Below are 19,338 nucleotides of genomic sequence, written 5' to 3'. Positions count from 1 at the left end.
TCCCTTTCAAAAGCTCGAGCTATCTTCCCTTCACTTTGTCTGAACTGAAGGACTGCAGAGACCTGAGCATTTTAAGCCCAGCCCAGCATGAGCCCGATAGGTTCTGGCCCGCCCACGCTAGCTGCTAGGCCAGGTGTGATCAGCAAAAACCAAGCCCGCAAACAATCAGGCTGACCCGAGCCAGCCCAAACAATTAATTTTATTTATTAATTAATTAAAAAATAATGGACGGTTTGAGTCCGACCCGAAAAGTCAACCCGATAACGCCCATTGGCTATTCGTGGCCACAAATTTTCCAAAATGAACCAGGCTTTTTATGGACCCGACCTGCGAGACGAGGATGACGTGCAACTCAAGTCTGCAACCGATGACTCAAGATTCAAGGCTCGAGACACACTGCTACGATACAGTAGGAGTCCATGGACTATATAGCACACACTGTTACTGAACTTCTGCATGCCTATTACTCAAAAAAAAAATCTGCATGCCTGGAGAATTGTGTCAAACGGTGCCTCCGCTGGAGAATCTGTTCGATGACACTGTCGCGGTGTCGCCTGCACAGTTCCAAATAGTACGGCGTGAACAGCAACCAACCGGTCCTGGTGAACTGGGCCTCTGAGAGCCCATAATGCATTTCAGGCTTTCAGCCAGCAGTCCAGCAGCAGCCAGCCTGTATGCTTGTACATTCCAAGCCCAACCTAGAATAACAATCAGAGCCCATATCTACCCACCCACTCCCCGTTGGCGGCCCAAGTCACGTAGCCTAGCATGAGTCTCAACCCCCGATTTTCTCCCAGACGAAAACCTGCGGGGCGCTCCGGGAATCAGCGCATGCCTTTTGACCGTTCCCCCGGTACGCATCGGTGTGGTGCGCCGGGCCACTCCGACCGAGCTGGACGGCGACGCGCGCGGCCCCGCGGTGCACAGGATGGCCCTGCCTGCGCCCGCTGCCGCAGCTTCGCATCGCTGCCGCGCGCTGTGGCCGGAACGGCGACGTCGCAACCCCACGGGGGGCCGGCCGAGCCGAGCTGTGAGGCCCTGATGAATTTCGCGGCATGTGAAAGGCGTTGCCGATAACAAAAGACACAGAGAAGCCGTATCCAAAAGGAGACGATGGTGACGGCGGCGGAGGCTGGATTATTAGCTTCCGGTTGCGATCTACGGTAGTGGTCTACACAGCAGGTTGAGATTAGCACGTCACGCACTCGATCGGCACTCTCGCCGGAAAAGTGACTTTCGTACGGCTACGGCCGTGGATGTACAGCGATGTACTCTATCTCGCCTAGCAACGGCTCGACCCGACCCGACCGTACAGTTCTGCAAATTGTCGAGTCGCACGTGTATCGGACGTTTGGCCGTTTTGTCGAGCACGTACGTGGACGAATCCATTCGACGAGTGGTAAAATGTGTTTAATTGTTTTTTCTTCAACACTCCAATTAGGTGTTCGGGGTCCTATACCACGTGCCTCATCTGGACCGTCGGATCAGTTCATCTATCGGTCTCTGGAGCGAGGGCAAGTGCGCGCTTGGATTTGAACTGCATGGCCATTCTGATTCGGTGGGGCCTGCCACTTTAAAGCCTGTGCGGTATCCGTGGAAAGCGGGCTTGTTAGCCTTACAAGCGGGTCCCACCCGGGCCGCATCTCCTCCATCCACCGGGTTTCCTTCCTGTGACCACGCACGAGACGAGCGTACCGGATGAACCTGACGAGCGGGCCCGACAAGTACCCCGTATATGCACCCGGAACACAGGCTGTTGAAAATGTTGAAACGGGTATCGTATTCGTCGGCACCGTACGGGGGAACAGCGCGTCCCTCCTTCCATTAACATGGCACACTTGACACTTGGCAGTTGGCCACGGGCAGGCGTGATGCGGCCGTGAGGCGTGTGCTGGAGCGATTGGCGCCGCCCGTCTCGGATCGATCAGGCCCCTATAGTGATTAGTGGGTGCCTCGTGTACTCGTGTGTGAGCAGTGTTATATATACGATGCACCGCTTCATCCCAACGGACGGCCGCCAGAGACCGTTCGCGCTCTATGCGACCACATGTCCACATGGAGACAGAGACCGATCGATCGAGATACCCAGACAGAGCCGCATCCCCGGGGCGGCTTCATGGTACGCAAGGGACACGACAAACCTGGACGTCAACAAGGCCGCATCACAGTAGGTCAGTAGCAGTGCCAGTGCACCGCCATGATCGAGTCCATGGAGCACTGCTGCTATCCTGATGATGATTGGGTCAGACAGAGGACGCCGAAAAGTTGCAGGCCCCCCTTTTCCGTCGGTGGCGAGCTATCCCCGGCTAGCCCCCAGCAATGATAGACGGCGCTGCACTTGCACTTCACCGCGCGGCGGTGGTGGTGTGGTGGTGCGTGGCGTGTCCCCAGCGGCGGAAGAGAGGGGTCCAACGAATCCAAACACGCCCGGCCGCCGGCCCAACCACTCAACCCCAAACACCCCGGTGCGTCCGCTCCGCCTCGAGCCCTCGACAGGCGTTGGGTAGCCCCCAAGAAAGCACCAAGACCGGATCAATGCAAATATCCACGGGGCCGGGGCCAGCACAAAAGCCCGCAGGCAGGACCCCGGCCGGCACACGGCTCGTGCTGTTGGCTGTGGCTGCTGCTACCAAGCAAGCAGAGGAAATGGAACAGGCACTGAACGATAACGGTAAGAACAGGCACTGAACGATAACGGTAAGAACAGGCAGCGCAGGTACAGGAACTTGTTCATGAATTAGCAGAAGAGCAGTAGTCACAAAAAGCACACCACTGTATGTACAGACTGGAGACTGCTAGAGGCAGGTGAGGGGAATGGAGCACGTACAACACAACACCAGATGACGAGGGGTTGGGATGGGAGGGAGGGGGGAAAACTTGGGAGGGCATACGACAAGCACGGGGGCGGACCTACCGGCTAGCTCGATGGGCTCGACCGCTCGAGTAGACCTGAGTTGTAAATTCGGCGGGATGAGACGAGACTGCGACGCGATGACGCGAGGTAGTTGGATGGGCCTCCTTGGACCTAGCCTTGGGGTTGCAGGTTGCAGCTTCAAACTGGCGGCGCCGGCAACGGCAGGGGGGGGCGGCAGGAGCAAGAGCAGGAGCTACTCGTCCGGCACCCGGTACGCGTCGGCGGTGATCTCGGTCAGCCACAGCCCGGGGAACAGCGACTGCACAGGCACAGCGCACGCGATTTGTTAGTGGTTTGGATCGCGGGGTAGGAGGATTATTCTTGCACACAACAATTATGTCAGTATACAGGATATTAATAGTGATAAGCAAGCTTAAAGCGTATCGAGCGGGTGATAAAATAACAGCGGAATTGAATCGATTAATTAATTAATTAATTAAAGTAAAGTGGTTCGGAAGGGGGAAGGGGCAGTTCGGGGAGTTCGCTTACATCGAGCTGCCGCTGCACGGCGCGCGGCCGCTTCCGGGGCCGCCGCCGCGGCCGGGCGCCGGTCAGCGCGTAGATGTCCTCCTCGATCTCCTCCGCCGTGAGGGACACGGAGAACGGGGCCCGCTTGCGCCGCCTCCGCGACGACGACGAGGGCGGCGGGGACGGCGACGCGGCCCACGACCTCGGGGCCGGGCGCCGCCGCGACCGCTCCCGCAGGTTCCACGGCCTCGTGGTCGTGGCAGCGTCTGCCGCCTGTGGCTGCTCCTGCTGCTTCTGCGGGGCCGCTGGTGGGGGAGGAGGAGGCGGAGGCGGCGCGCGGAGCTCGGGCTCGGGCTCGGAGTCCATCTCGGGCGGTGGGCTCGCGGCCTTCGGCGGCAGCGGAGGAGGATGAGGCAGGGAGGAACCCCGACTAGAAGCAGGGCCAGGCTGGGGCACGCGAAGCCGGTCGGCTGCGTCGCGCAGGTGGCCCATGAGCCTGGCCCGGAGCGCCTCGATCCCGCCGCCGCACGGCTCCTCCCCGACGACGGCCTGGGCAGCGCCGCCCCGCCGGTGGGACGACGACGGTCGGCGGCGATCGCGGGCGGCCGCGCACCCGCCACCCGCGGGCGGGGCCACCGCGGGGAGGACGGGCATGCGGTGCGGTGGAGGCTGATGCGCCGCCCACGGCTCGAGGTGGTGCGGCGGCGGCGGCGCCGCCAGGGGCTTCGCCCGCGGATCTGCCGTGGCCGCCATGGGCGGCCAACCCGGACGGCGGAGGCGGCTGGAGGGGCGGTGGCGTGGATGCTCGGCTGCGTGCGTCGCCGACGAGGGAAGGAGAGAGAGAGGTGATGGGTAGGAGAGGCGAGGCGAGAAGGTTTTGAGGCCACAGGGGTGGGGTCTCTCGCGTTTTGTTACGGACGCGAGGGGGTGGTGTGTTGTCTCGAGAGGGGCAGCCTGGTAATTGCCCAGCTAGGACTCGCGGGTCGGAGGTTTCGGCCCTAACAAGGACCAACTGCCTCGGGCCATCGCACTGCTACATACTCTCACTGATTTGTGGGTCCTATCAGTTTCTTGGGACCACACGTCAGTTGCGTTAAGCACGGAGTTCGCGGTGGCAACGGCGGCCGGCGACGGAAAGGGAATTGGGCGGAGGCCAGTCTGTTGCGCGACCACCAGACGGGGGGGCTGGAAGCCGGTGTCCGTGAGGGCGAGAGGCGGGCCCACCGGGCAGGGAGCGCTCCATGCACGGGTCCTCGTACGTGGTGGTGGGTCGCATCGGATTTCCGGGGTGGGGCCCGCCGGTCAGGATCCGCTTCCCCCCTGGTGGACCTGGTCTTTTCTCCGGCGGAGGAGCGGTGGACCGGACGGCCACGCGGTCCCCGCCGCCGGCCAATCCCCCCAACCCTGCGGCGGCCGCGCTCCCCTCACGTTGCTATTCCTCCTACAGGCTGCTGCCACCGCTCGTGAAAAAGCTGCCCGTGCCTCGCGTCGTGCTCCGGCGGGTGATCGGCTGATGGCACCTGTTAACCTGATCGGGCAGCAGTTGTTGCTCTTCAGCCAGTACTCATTAGGGACGATGAAGTAGTTGTCATTGTCAAAACGCTCGTTTGGAAAGTGGAGCACGTATAGCAAGGATTTGTAGCCAATTTTCACTTAACCATTTGGTTCTTGAGGAATAAGTAAGGACTGATTAGGCGTTCCAAACAAGATCACCGATTGAGAAAACCTCGGCGATCGATCGCACATCGAACACCTACTTGCTCTGCCATTTGTGTTGTTCGGGGAAACGAGTGCTGGATGGCTTTGATCGGGTTGACGCGCGTGAGGGATGGATGATTCAGCAGCCAGCAGGCGACCGTACATTCGTTTGACCTGGAGGATCAGAGGACACGGCTTAGCTCCCGTTTTTTTGTTTGGAAACTCCTAAAATTCATATCACATAGAATGTTTAGATACTAATTAGGAGTATTAAACATAAACTAATTATAAAATCAATTGCACAGATGGAGGCTAATTTGCGAGACAAATCTATTAAACCTAATTAGTCCATGATTTGACAATGTGGTGCTACAGTAAACATGTACTAATGATGGATTAATTAGGCTTGATAGATTCGTCTCAGGAATTACCTCCATCTGTATAATTAGTTTTATAATTAGCTCATGTTTGGTCCTCTTAATTAGCCTCCGAATATTCGATGTGACATGAATTTTAGTCCGGACTAAATATCCAAACACACCGCAGTCAGCTATTTTCTCGTCCACAACGGGGAATTATGTTGGTTAAAGAAAACAAAAGCCGGTGTGGCGCTGTCGCGTTTGATCTCGCAGAATATTACGCCTGGCCCCGTGGGTGTAAAGCGATCGGCCAATGGATATACCGTCTGAAACTTCCTTTCTTTGACGGTGGGATCGGTTGGAGAGGTAAACACGTGCACCTGAGGGTAGATGAGATCGGGGGTATACAAAGGTCAATGGAGATTGGAGACCAGAGCGTAAAAGTGTTTAGTTTTCATTCAGAGCACTGAATCGTACGTGTCTGCTCAACATGAAATGGTAAGGTGAAAAGTTTCGGGAGAGGCCGATTGGGAGTTCTGCGTGCAGCATGTTTTATTACTACACTGCGTTTTTTGTTATAACAATTGTTATGTTTTTTATACACTACTATATGCCCACCTGTTAGGACCTTCGAGATTTTATGGTCTTTGAAAACTGAAGACTAGTGGTTAGTTTTATACTAGACACGCAGCGCGGCACGAGGAGGATCATGGCCGATCGCCAGCTAACAACCAACCGAAAAATACTGCTACTCTACCAATGATCTCGTGGCAAGCAGGATCTATTGCATATGATGGGCAGGTAGGAGGATCATTCTGTTTTTTTTTTCCCACCCCGAAAGACAGAACAATCTCCTACGCACCATGACAGGTAGGAGAGGAGGAGTATCCGTCGTCGCGTCCGAGACAACACATCCTGTCCACAAACAAAACGCCACTGGAGTAAAAACTGCAAAATTGCTGGGGAAAAATTTGTGCCAGTGGACCTGTGGTGTGGAGGCAAGCTCTTCATGACCCTATCAGGTGTAGTGAGGTGAGTAAAAACTATAAAAATATGGCCAGAAGCATTGCCATAATAAACAGCATTTAGAAAAAGGCCCCAGTGAGGCAGGAGCTCACCGGGTGCATCGAGATCGGCAAGTACACGCCGGCAGTCTGGCGCGAAGCTGCGTGAAGAAGGATATCATAAATTAGAGGGTGTTTGATACCACCCGCTAAAATTTAACACCTATTATATCGGATGTTTGGATACTAATTAGGAGTATTAAATATATGCTAATTACAAAACTAATTGTACAGATGGAGGCTAATTCGCGCCTAATTAGTCCATGATTTGACAATGTGATGCTACAGTAACCATTTGCTAATGATGGATTAATTAGGCTTAATAGATTCATTTCACGAATTAGCCCAGGGTTCTGCAATTAGTTTTATAATTAGCTCATGTTTAGTCCTCATAATTAGCATCCGAACATCCGATGTGACACTGCTAAAGTTTAGCACATAGTATCCAAACATCCCTAGTAGATGCTACTCCTAGAGCAGCCGTTGTACTGCTAGGTTATCATGGCCACAGCTTAAAACAGGACACAAACAAACATTTGACTCATGAGTCGTGAGTGGCTGAGTCCCATGTCCCTGCCTTTTTCATCAGTTTGGCTAAAAGCCCAACAGAGATCAGTGCAACGCATTGGCATCTTTGTGCAGTGTATTTTTTTTAAAAAAAGAGTGGAAAGCATAATAAATTTTTTCAGGTTGACAAAATTGTACTCGAGCAGGATCATTCTGATTCTCATTGTTTAGGGGGTCGCTTTCAGCAATGACTGCTGACAGAACAAACATCCCAGTACACCCGAATAATGATTGGGAAATCATGGTGCTCTAGCGTCACACATCTTCGCTCCGTCCGCTCTCCCCTTTATTTGGAAACTTTTTTCCTTTTCCCCATTTCGTGAGCCTCTACTGAACTCAAGTACCAGCACGCGACTCTGATGAACCACTCGTCGAGTGAAATGCGTTTGGCTGGAAATTTTGAAGAACCATAGTTCAGCATGCAGTTCCTATCTTCAAGCGGAGATCGATGTCAAGCAAAAAAAAGGTCAAACAAACATCGGAAGTGACAGAGTGACAAACATCGGAAGTATTCTGTTCCTGTGTCTGTCTGACGAGGAAATGATCGACGAGGTTTTCTGTGGGGCGAGATCAGGCGCGGAACTGGCTGATGAAACAGAGTAGGTGCTGCTATGAACCGAACTGCACAGTGGAAATCAAGATGCAGCTAAAAAAGTACTCTGGGCTGAAATCAATGCCGAGGATTACATGGCACCCAGAAAGTGATGGCAGATGAAGATTCTGCAGCTGCATCTCGCACTGACAGAGATCAGAGATTTGTGATTCTTCGCCTGCAGAATTGGCGCCTGGGCTTTGGCAAAAGAACCTGAGAACTAATCAGGCTTGATGGAAACTGGTAAGCAAACCCCCAATCAGTCAAGACTCAAGAGAGAGAACCCAACCAACACATATACTGTTAGGGTTTGGCATACATGATCAATTGCATAACTACCGACAGAATTAAGCAATTAACCCTAAATCTCTCTTAGCAACTCTGATGAGCCAGCCATTGCTCGATCAAGCTCTTCGGTTGGAAATCCATCTCCTCCTCCTGCTCTTCCCTTGTGCTTGTGCAACTCAGAATCCCCCTTTCTGCACCGATGAAGAGTCGAATCAATAGGTGCCTCGTCTCAAACCTCCCAAACAGATTCCGGGGAAATCAAAGATGGAGTTTTTTTGAGCATACCTCGTTAACCTTGTACCGGTCCCGGGTCATCTCCATCAGCGAACTCCCAGGGCAGAGCGACTGCGCCACAATAGAGAGAGGAAGCACGAACTGGACGGTCAGTAATCGAGGAACTAGGAAGAAGATTTGCGATCGCGGTTAAGAAATCAAGATCGGCATTGCTCCGTTCGCGTGCCGGAGTGTACGGACCTCGATTTGGCGCTGGACGCTCTTGGTCCGCCTCTTCGGGCGGCGCGGCGGCTTCCGGCCGGTGATCGCGATGAAGTCCGCCTCGATCTCCTGCTTTGTCAGCGCCACCGAGAAGCCGCGGCTATTCTGGCCGCCGGCGTCCGTGCTCCCGAGCTTCTTGGGCTGCCGCGCGTCCTCCGCTCTGTAATCCCGCCAGGTCGTCCGCTCCCGCAGGTTCCACTGCCTCCGGGGAGCTTCCTGTGCCTCCTCCGCGGCGGGCGCGTGCTGCCCCGCCGGGGCCCCTTTCGCCGGCGACGATCGGGGGCCGTTATTGTCGGCCTGCGCGGCGGCTGCGTCGGACTCGGACGCGACGGGGGCGCCAATGTCCCGGCAGAAGGCCATGGGCTTGCGGCACCCCCAGCCGGCGGGGAGGTCGAAGCCTCCGAGGAGGAGGGGGTCCCTGGCCCGCGACGAGGACGAGGACGACGCGGGCGGCGGCGGGGCCATGGCCGCAGCCGGTGAGGACTCCATTGGCGACAGCCGATGCGCGAGCGAGAGGGCGGAGGGGATTAAAGAGGCGGCAAATGCGTGTGTGCGCGCAGGGGAGAGAGCCCAGCAGCAACTGGGTTCGCCGATTGCATGTGCCTGGCTATATATGGCGCGCTTGGGTCTGGGGCTCCTCTCGATTTCTCGCTAAATTTCGCTCCGCCGATCGGATTAGGGGGGAGAGGGGAGCCGCGCGAGAGAGAAGAGAAGAAGGCTTGCGGGGAGCGCAAGGCTGCGACGAGGCGAAAGCAGGCGCGGTTTCCTCTTGTTGTTGGGTTTGAGGGGCTTTGGGCTCGAGCCGAGTCGAGTGCGGTTCGCTTGCAGGACATCTTCTGTTTCTGTTCGCCGGTTTGGGCCCCACGGGCTTCTGCATTCTGCCGGATCGGTCGCGACCTGCGATGGCGACCGCGTGACGTTGCGCTCCTCTAGCCGTGGAGAGCGTCGGATTCCGATCCGGTGGCTGCTGGGGTAGACGATGGGGGCGAAGGGGCCCGACAGGGTTAAGGCGGCGGTTTTTTGTTCGCCGTGGTTTGCCTTCGTGAATGCGTCCCCGTTAAGTTCCTCTCTGAGAAAGGAAAGGAGGAGAAAAGGGATGTGCAGCACGTCGCGAGTATTTCATTAAATCGTGATTTAGAAGTTAATTCACGCTTGTCGCTACCTCTTTAGGATATACTCGGTGATGGTTTATCGTCTTATCTTAGTGCATGGTTAGACGTTTTGTTATAGTAACGCTTCAAAAAAGAATGCGTAAAGACTCCGGATGATCGAGATGCGTTTAATAGACAATGTCACGCCAAATAAAATCATGTGCTCGTGGTTCTACATTTGTCGTAACTTAAGCTAGCATTAACTTTAACCCGAGCATTTAGCTTTTGTCGCTTGTTTTTCGCGAAACAATCATAAAAGCAAAAAACCGAACGAGCTAGCCACATCAAGCATGCTAGCCCATCGTACTATTTACCACACAAAGTATTTTAGTAACCTTCCTTGTATTTCTTTAAGATACTGCCTTAAAAAGACTCACACTTTAGTTTTCTCTTATAACATGTCAACTACATTATCCTCATCCGTTTGTGCATCATCTATTGATGATTTTATTGTAGACGTTAATTCAACTAGAAACAAGTATTGTCGTAACAATATTGATGTTGTTGTACCAATACTAATCAACCCAACAATCCCTTGTGACATGCTACAAATCTGGAACTACATTTCAATCGAGAAGGCTGAAAGGAAAGAAATGGAAGAGGAGTTAAAAACTTGCATGAGATGGGGCTATTTTTATTAAATCGAGGCCTGTGATTTTTAATTTGTGCTTGTCGCTACTTCTACTCATCTACTTGGTGACGATTTTCATCTTATCTTAACACATATGTTGAGTGAACTAATACATCATGCTATGGTAGCTCTTTTATAAAACGTGTAAAGGTTCGAAACATCAAGATGCATTTTATATAGACATTGCCACATCAAGATGAAGTTGCACATCATTTGTTTTGAATTCGTCGCAACTTAGGTTGGTGTTAATTTTAGCCTGAACATCTAACTTTTGTAGCTCATCTTTTTTATCAGCAAAGTCGTAAAAGCAAATAAACTTACTAGGATATTTCTCAAACACACACCTGCACGACAGTCGATCATACTATATACAAATACAAAGTATTTCACTTAAGTTTCTTATTTTTTTAATAAAATTATCACCTTTTAAATGATCATGGCATTTTCATCATGCATTAGCAATATTGGCATTATTCTTTGTGCATCATCTATTGTTGGTATTATCTTACGGGCCAATTCAACTGACTATAAATATTGGCGCAACGATATAAATCTCATGGTAAACCACCTCTTGTTATAACCCACTGCTTGAAGCATTATATTAGACCAACTTAAAAGCTGCATCTATTATCAGAATTGCATCAGATGCATAAGAATAAGCGAGGGCTTAACGATACCAATGTCGTGATACTAGTACGAATGAACCCAACACTTCCTTATGCCATGCTATTAATCTGAAGCTACATCGAAACTGATAAGGCTCTGTTTGGAAAATGAAAGGAATGGAAAAGAACTAAAAAAAACTTACATCTCAAAAACTTACATGAGATGGGAGTAAATCGAAACTGATAAGGCTCTGTTTGGAAAATGAAAGGAATGGAAAAGAACTAAAAAAAACTTACATCTCAAAAACTTACATGAGATGGGAGTAAATCGAGTCTGAAATTTTAATTTGTACTTATTGCTACTTCTACGAATATACTTGGTGACGATTTTCATTTTATATTAATACATGTGTTTAGTGAACTATCAAGTTGTACCATAGCAATGCTTCCGCAACAAAGATGTAAAGATTCAAAAGATTGAGATGTATGTATACATTGGCACATCGAGATGAAATCATGTGCCATTTGTTTTGAATTTGTCGTAACTTAAGGCGGCTTTAACTTTTAACCCGGATATCTAACTTTAGTAGCTTATCTTTGTTGGCAAAGTTATAAAAGCAAAATTGAACGTGCTAGCAAAAAGGGTATTTCTAAAACACGGTGCACAACATCCAGTCACAGTATTTACGAATACAAAGTATTTCACTAAAGGTTTTTTATCCTTTAATGAAAACATCGCCTTGAGAAATGCTCGTAGCATGTATCAGCAATATTGCCATTATTCTTCGTGCATCATCCGTTGTTGGTATTATCAAAACTGACGTAACAGTCTAAATGCCGTGGTATCAATACTGATGAATCGAACAACCTCTCGTCACATCCAATTAAAAGTTTTACCATACTAACTTAGAAGCTATGGTTATCTATGGAATTATATTGCCACACAATAATAAGGTGAGAGCATGTATAACGTTAAAGTTTGCCAGGAAGATATGCAAATCGAGCAACGGAAGGATCCATCGCCGAACCACCCGATATCGGGCTCTGGCCCGGAAGGCTGAAGCACGGCGGCTGCCCCAAGGGCGGTTTAACCCAACCGCGCCCCGCGCCGGCGCGCCTGGCCAAACGGAGCGCGCGCCAACCCAGTAACCCCAATCCACGGCGTGTCACGCTCCCGAGCGCGTACCGGCCCTGCTGCGCACGCTCCCGCCGCACCGCACCGCACCGCACCGGCCGTGCTCCCCGTCGCCGATTCCTGGCAGGCGACGCGGTCACGCAGCCGCGCCACTAGAAAATCGCGGGACGGAGCACCAGAAAGCCGCCCCAACGCCGCGCCGCTCAACCATCCGCCCGCTCGCCTCCATCCATCCATCCATCAGCCATCAGGCCAAGATTCACGCGTGGCGCCGAGCCGGGGGAGCTCCCTCTCCGTGCCTTTGCCTTTTTGAAAACCTCACCCCCTTCCCTTGCGTCCCCCTCGCGTCTTTCGCCTGCACCCACCTCTCGCCTCCTTCTCATGGTTCTCATGGCCGGCGCCTCCGACTCCGACCACCACCACCCCACGGCCAAGACCGCGCCAGCGCCCCCGGCTCCGGCGTCCCCGTCTCCATCGCCGGCTCCCGCCGCGCGCACCCGCCTCCACGGCTTCTCCTTCCCGACGCTCAGCTGGGGCACGCACCGCCTCCTCCGCTGCTCCAAGGACGGTGCCTCCGCGTCGGCGTCCGCCTCCCCGCCGCTGCACCCGCAGACGCCATCGCCGGAGAAGGAGAAGCCCCAGGGCCGGCAGGGCTCCCCCGGCGCGGCCACGGGCGCGCCGCAGCCGCCGCGGCCGTGGAACCTCCGCACCCGCCGCTCCGCCACCGTCGCGCCGCTCGCGTCGAGATCGGACGGCGCGGGGAAGGCGGCGGCGGAGCAGCCGCTCGCGTCGCCGCCGGCCGTCGCGAGGAAGAGGGGCTTCTCCGCCGCGCTGACCAAGGAGGAGATCGCCGAGGACTTCGCCGCCATCCGCGGCACGCGCCCGCCGCGCCGGCCCAAGAAGCGCCCGCGCGCCGTGCAGCGCCAGCTCGACGTAAGGATTGCAGCCCTCGCCCTCTGGGACGTTCTGTCTGATGCGCGATTTTGGGTCTCGGGTGCTCAATTCTGTTTGGTTTTGCTTCTAATTGCAGATGCTGTACCCGGGATTATCTCTCGCCGACGTGAATCTGGACTCGTACAAGGTCGAGGAGGTGAGAAATCGTTGTTTCACTGGTGTTTTCGCTACTCCTTTCCCCCCAAAGTTGGTTCTTTTCTTCATGCGCCTTTTCCTCGTGCAGAGGTGATTGGAGCCGTGGTGGAGCTGCAAAATAGGAGGATCTTTTCAGATGTTTCCAGCTTTCGCTTTCTTCATGCGATGGCTAACATCTGCATCCCATAATTATTCTAGTTCTTGTTGATTAGAAGATGGAATGATAGATTTCCAGTGCTGATTCTGTACATGGGAGTCCTGTTTCATGATCAATCTTGGGCCTGCTGGGCGATGCTTGTGCTTTGTGATGTTGAGCTCGGGGGTATGGTTCTGGTAGAATTGGGTTATCCTTAGGTGATGGGAACTTGTCATGCTATGTACATGGTTCTAATCTATGAAATCCTTTTTTTTTTCACTCGTTCAAATTTCTTGAGATAGGCTGTTGATTAAATGACATGTAAATTTTCTGTGGAATTTTTCTGGATGATTGCTTTCTGAATTTTGTGATGAAAGACGTGTCAATTGCTTGCAGGCAACAGAAGAGACATCTTTGTTTTATTCTCAGAGTATGTGTATTAGTATATAAAATTCAGCATTGCTCCTGAAAGATATGGTACAGTACTTAGTAGTACATATGAAGAATGATATGTCAAAATTCTACTTAATCTACCAAAGTTCAAAGATATGCATCTTGTATTTACTTGTGTAATGTGCACAAATGTCTTGTTTTCAGTCGTCCATCTATTTTGTGTGTCTTGTATCACTTATGCTTCACTTGTTTTGCTGCAAACTTTGACATATAATAAAGTTGTTGAGTTTCATTCTTGCTCATAATGCCAATAATTTAACCATTTGCTGAGTTGCTCTGTATATTCATTTTCTTTTGATCTATTTTGCTTTATGGTGAAGATACCATGTTCAGTAGCCATTTATGAAGCTGTTATGGCTTTTAAACAGGTGACTGGGAAGTCCCAGCAATGCATAAGAAATCAGTCTTTATTTGCCAAATGCTTTTAATTCATAATTGAATTCTTGCCCACCCTTTTACTTGAGCACATTTCAAGTACATTTTAGCAAAGACAAAAAAGGCCGTTTAATTTTAGTATTATTCCTTGAGCTATTCACGATCTTGTTGTTCAGTTTTTTGAATAATTGGCCGGCCTGATGACACTGTCCTTGGTCAGGCTTTTTGTTGGTCCCGGGACTATGGATATGCCTAGCAATTCAAACTTGATATTCGGGTAACATCATCTGTGCATTTTGCTCGTTGCATTGTTAAATCAGTAATTTTACTTCACATAATTGATCTAGTTGACAGTGCTTCATGTTGCTGAAAGTTTGGTTGTGTGGTTTACTGATGTAGTGCTGGCAGGTGAAACTGCACCCATGTGGCCATGTCCTCTCCCTGGAGCAGTGCCAATTTGCAGAATTCAGGTTCAAAAATTCAAATTGTCTTTCCACTGCAGTTTCTGTGCATATCAAGATACAGAAGTTCATGATTGAGTTTGAAAGTTGTTTTTCAGGTCAAAGTTATCATATTCTTTTTGTTAATCTTCTTCAGTTGCCCATGCATATTGACAATGCTTTGTTTAATCATTGCAGCCCACCAACATGACTTGTCCAGATTTGTGTTGTCTGACTCACTGCACCTGATAACTATCTGCATATATATCCACTCGACATGTTTAAAGTATCTATGTACTCTGATTCATTCGTAGCTTCACAACCCCGGGAAAGTGACGTTGTCAAGGAACTTTTCGTCTTCCTGTCATGCCTGAAGCAAGCAAGAACACTGCGGGGGCGTCGCAATTGCACCGGAGTGGTTTGTTCAGACGTAAGCTATGTTGATGATAGATAGTAATGTGATAATAGTACAAGGCTGTAGTCAGCCATTGGAGTTTCAGTCGAAAAGCTACAGGTGGGGTTATCTTTGTTTAAGACTGTCGTCTCCCTCAGTCCTACATGGAATGCCATACTGTACCCTTACGTGTGCTTGAGAACAAGATCCCCACATCGTTGGGTGGATTACTAATTTATCTTTATCATATGTTGAATGTCTTCCAACTGATCGTGACATGGGGAAAGGGGCGCCTTGTGCCGTGGTTTCAGATAATTCAGCTTCAGAAGAGCTGGTCATTGTGCTTTTAGCCTAGCGTTTCTCAGGCCCAGCAGTTTTGGTGGTCGTGCCATTAGGAGGAGTAGAGGAGAGCTGGACAAACTGCAGCCGGTGTTTGGAGACGTGTTTCTGGGCCGCACCGCCCTGATTGATCGACCCTTAAACCCTTTTTTCCTGGACAACTGTGCTATCTTGCTACGATCTCACCCTGGTGCCGCCACGCCTAGCAAATTTCAAATCCCGAGTGTTCGGTCCCATATCGGCATTTTAAATGCGGCGGCGCGCTCTTCGCTGATGCCGGCGGTACTCGTCCGGTACGTTTCACTCCTCTTTGCCTCTCCCGTCGTTGAGCAGAGCTACGTCAAGGTCTCACAGGACGAGGAAACCGCAGCTACAGAGTGCCTTGATGATATATTGAGAAGAAAATGGATTCCCTCGCTGCGAGGATCCAACTTTGACGATCAAAAAAGTTGATGTGATATTCCAACATGTGTTCCTGAATCCTGACTCCACCTCAGCTACTTTCCTTCCAATGCTAACTAAAGTGATTCTGTAGATAATATCATCTGTGGAGCAAATCTCATACGTGTAATGTTCTATTTTCTCAAGAAAATCCGATTGACAACATCCAATGGCAACGCATAAGCAGGATCCATAGGCTTCACCCCAGGGTACTCTATCAATGGAAGCCTGCTTGCAAGAGTGGCTAACTGGTTACGCACAGAGTTTACAATTGTAACTCATTCACGTGCCATATACAAGACCCTTGCATATGCTCGAAATACCACAGTATGGAAAGAAAATAAACAACTGCAACTCCAAAGTATGTGTGATAGATATCTACTGTATTATCTGGTCTATCTGAAAGGCCACCATTCTCTTTGTCCTGGCTCCTGACAATCAACACAAATGAGAAGATTTGGAACTGATGAGTCAGGGGACATATGTTTATCCAAATAGCAGCGGTGAATAATAAACAATTAGCTTACAGTTTAGTATGAATTTTGTAAGCTTTTCCTTGTCAATCCAATGCAATCTATCAATCATTATCAAACTTGATAACACCCACCAGGAGTAACAAACCTTGAGAATTTTTAACAGTTCAATTAAATCCATAGTGGCAAGGTATAGTGAGGAATGCAAAACATACACCACTTAATGATAAACAAAGTAAACCTCACATCAGCTAATTTCTCAGGTCGCCCATTAAGTTCGATGTCTTTACACTGGTGCTCACAAAGCCACCATCCAAGAAGATCTCTATCAATGTGATGCAGAGACCTGGTAATTGCAAGAGCTCCGATACAACAAAATACTGCATGTAAATGTACGTGTTCAGGCTACCTGAAACTTTTAAAAGCGATAGCTTGCAGAAAATACATGAGTTTGGAAATAATCACATCCAGTAAAGCTATTTTCAGGCAATAGCAGCTAAGAATAGGGTGATACTACAGCAGGTCAACTAAAATGACACCAATAAGGCAATAACCAGAGGAAGTTGTAATGCTACAATAGAAGAAGCTAGATTATATGTATAGAATTATAGTAATGTTCATTTGAAGATAGTGTACTGCGTTACATAGCCAGTTCTCCCATTCTTCTTCTTTGATAAAGCATCCTTTAGAAACACATACTTTGCCCAGCATGAGACTCCCCTCCTGGCATAGCTCCAAACCCACCATCCAAGTTCTTACAGCTAACAACGAAATCTACAGCCTTTGCATATCAATTTTATGCATGTAGTAGTGATAAAGGTACATAGGGCAATATACGAGAACCTACAGAAATAGAAAAGTTAGTTTGCATTACTAGCTCCCAAGGATTGTTAAGTTGGAAACACGAAAGTGGGAACTCAAAACGATCATTTGAAGGTTTTTTTTTTACCAAGTGTCTGTCCACTTCACCCCAGAATCCCAGATATCACCAGAAAATTATCCATCCTCATCTTACAGTCCAGCGACAGCTAACATGATGTAGCTAATGAAAAGGAACTCGATTTCAAGTTCAGTCAGCTTAACAAACTAGGGTTGCAGGATTCACTTTTCTCAAGGCATTGGTAATCTCAACTCTAAAAACATACTCAAACAGCGTGGACCCAATTCAAGATCCGGAAAAGGATACAGTCAGCAACATACATCCCAAGGAGAGCACGCATACAAATCAATTACCTATTTCTTCACAATCCAATCAGCGGGGCGGAGTACCAGATTCGGGGTGGTAGCAGGACATGATCCACTCGACGACCTTGGCGGCGTCGACGGCGTGGAGCTTGTGGAGGAGACCGGTAACGATGTAGCGGACGTGCTAGTCCGCGGCGAGCTCCGCCATGGCCGCCTCGCTCGGCTCGTGCTCCCGCTTCGTCTTCCCCTGAACTCTGGAGTCTGAACTGAACCCACGACGGCTGCAGAAGTTCCTATCCAATCCTGGTGGCTACATGCAAATATTAGGGTCCTTTCTGCAAAACGTTGGATTTCAACTATTAATCGCAATCCAAATAAGGGGGTTATTTGAAAATAGTAGGGGGGTTTTCGCAAATAATCGGATCGCGACTGTTAATCGCGATCCAACCTAGTGAAAATAAGGGGTTTTTTTTGTAAATATCCAACCAAGGCAGACGCACCGGCGGCGATCATCACTTTCCAGGCACGCGTCGAGCGTGAATGTGGAAAGAAGCTGAAGGTGCTTCGCACCGATAATGGTGGTGAGTTCACCTCAGTGGAATTTGGTGAATACTGTGCAGGTGAAGGCATCCAGCGACATCACTCGGCACCGTACTCACCTCAACAAAACGGCGTCGTCGAGCGCCGGAACCAAATGATCGTGGGCACGGCCAGGAGCATCCTGCACGCCCGCGGCATGCCTGGTCGCTTCTGGGGGGAGGCGGTTCACACCGCCGTGTTCCTGCTCAACCGAGCACCGACGAGCGCGCTCGATGGCCTGACCCCGTACCAGGCGTGGTACGGCAAGAAGCCACCCGTGCACTTCCTCAAAGTGTTCGGGTGCATCGCCTACATCAAGCACCTCCGTCCACATCCCAGCAAGCTCGATGACCGGGGCCAGAAGGTTGTCTTCATCGGGTACGAGAGTGGATCGAAGGCGTACCGCTTCCTCGACCCCACCACTGATCGTGGCACGTCTCACGCGACGCCGTCTTCGATGAAGGCGCGCGCTGGGAGTGGACCGAGGCGTCATCAAGTGGCGACCAGGAACCGTTCACCGTCGAGTATGAGTACGAGCTCAGGCGGGAGCCCTCAGCGGCATCAACCGCGAGGACAGCTGCTTCACCTCCGCCTACTCCAGGATCTCCGCCCACGCCGGAGGCACAGCCGGTGTCACCGCCACCAGCAACTCCCAGCGTCCCCACGGGGGTGCAGGTCGAGTTTGTGACACCGCTCACCACTGACCACAACCTCGACGCAGATGATGACAAGGATCTGGAGCACCGGTACAGAACGCTTGAGAATGTCCTTGGCACGAACACTGTGCCCGGACTGGCTCAACGCATCATTGAGGATGCTGAGCTGCACAATGTCAGTGTGGAGGAACCCAAGTCCTTCAAGGACGCCGATGGTGATCCGAACTGGAACGCCGCAATGGAGGAGGAGCTCAAGTCGATCCGCGACAACGACACTTGGGTGCTTGCCGAGCTCCCGCGCGGCCACCACGCCATCAGCCTCAAATGGGTGTATAAGGTGAAGCGGGACGAGAATGGGGCCATTGTCAAGTACAAGGCTCATCTCGTCACGAAGGGGTACGTGCAACGGCCCGGCATCGACTATGAAGAGGCCTTCGCCCCCGTCGCGCGGCAGGAATCAGTGCGCCTGCTCCTCGCCATTGCAACGCACTACGGCTGGGGCGTCCACCACATGGACGTCAAATCGGCGTTCCTGAACGGGGAGCTCCAGGAGGAGGTTTATGTCCAACAGCCCCCCGGCTTCATCGACGGCAAGAACAAGCACAAGGTGCTTCGCCTTCACAAGGCGCTGTACGGGCTCCGCCAGGCTCCACGAGCCTGGAATCAGAAGCTTGATGCTTCGCTGATCAGGCTCGGCTTCACTCGCTGCATTGACGAGCACGGGATGTACACTCGCGGGAAGGGCGCAGGGCGCCTAATCGTGGGCGTCTACGTTGATGATTTAATCATCACCGGTGGCGACGCAGGGGCT

At 51.2% G+C, this 19,338-nt stretch overlaps 3 protein-coding genes and 1 long non-coding RNA gene across 5 annotated transcripts; 1 reads left to right on the top strand and 3 right to left on the bottom strand.

Moving 5' to 3' along the window:
* Positions 1-2,717: 2,717 nt before the first annotated feature.
* On the bottom strand, positions 2,718-4,255 carry LOC117848846 (uncharacterized). The gene is made up of 2 exons (XM_034730405.2): positions 3,404-4,255; positions 2,718-3,173 (listed from the first exon to the last, which is right to left on the bottom strand). Exons 1-2 carry the CDS (start codon positions 4,133-4,135, stop codon positions 3,108-3,110), a joined length of 798 nt encoding a protein of 265 aa, XP_034586296.1. The 5' UTR covers positions 4,136-4,255; the 3' UTR covers positions 2,718-3,107.
* Positions 4,256-7,906: 3,651 nt separating this feature from the next.
* Positions 7,907-9,482, bottom strand: LOC117848850 (uncharacterized). The gene is made up of 3 exons (XM_034730408.2): positions 8,425-9,482; positions 8,236-8,295; positions 7,907-8,141 (listed from the first exon to the last, which is right to left on the bottom strand). The coding sequence occupies exons 1-3, from the start codon at positions 8,932-8,934 to the stop codon at positions 8,127-8,129; spliced, it is 585 nt and encodes a 194-aa protein (XP_034586299.1). The 5' UTR covers positions 8,935-9,482; the 3' UTR covers positions 7,907-8,126.
* Positions 9,483-12,171: 2,689 nt separating this feature from the next.
* On the top strand, positions 12,172-13,471 carry LOC117848847 (uncharacterized). Its single transcript, XM_034730406.2, has 3 exons — positions 12,172-12,900; positions 12,998-13,057; positions 13,145-13,471. Exons 1-3 carry the CDS (start codon positions 12,349-12,351, stop codon positions 13,148-13,150), a joined length of 618 nt encoding a protein of 205 aa, XP_034586297.1. The 5' UTR covers positions 12,172-12,348; the 3' UTR covers positions 13,151-13,471.
* A 2,284-nt stretch (positions 13,472-15,755) lies between these two features.
* On the bottom strand, positions 15,756-17,592 carry LOC117848851 (uncharacterized). 2 transcript variants are annotated; one of them, XR_011897745.1, is made up of 4 exons: positions 16,807-17,592; positions 16,354-16,487; positions 16,162-16,255; positions 15,756-16,065 (listed from the first exon to the last, which is right to left on the bottom strand). It is a non-coding gene; the product is annotated as an uncharacterized lncRNA (long non-coding RNA). The 2 variants fall into 2 exon arrangements; XR_004638941.2 differs by having other exon boundaries at positions 16,354-17,592.
* Between the last annotated feature and the right edge of the window lie 1,746 nt (positions 17,593-19,338).

The sequence above is a fragment of the Setaria viridis genome, chromosome 3, assembly GCF_005286985.2.
Source record: "Setaria viridis chromosome 3, Setaria_viridis_v4.0, whole genome shotgun sequence".
Taxonomy (NCBI): domain Eukaryota; kingdom Viridiplantae; phylum Streptophyta; class Magnoliopsida; order Poales; family Poaceae; genus Setaria; species Setaria viridis.
This window is presented reverse-complemented; position numbering and strand designations above follow the sequence as displayed.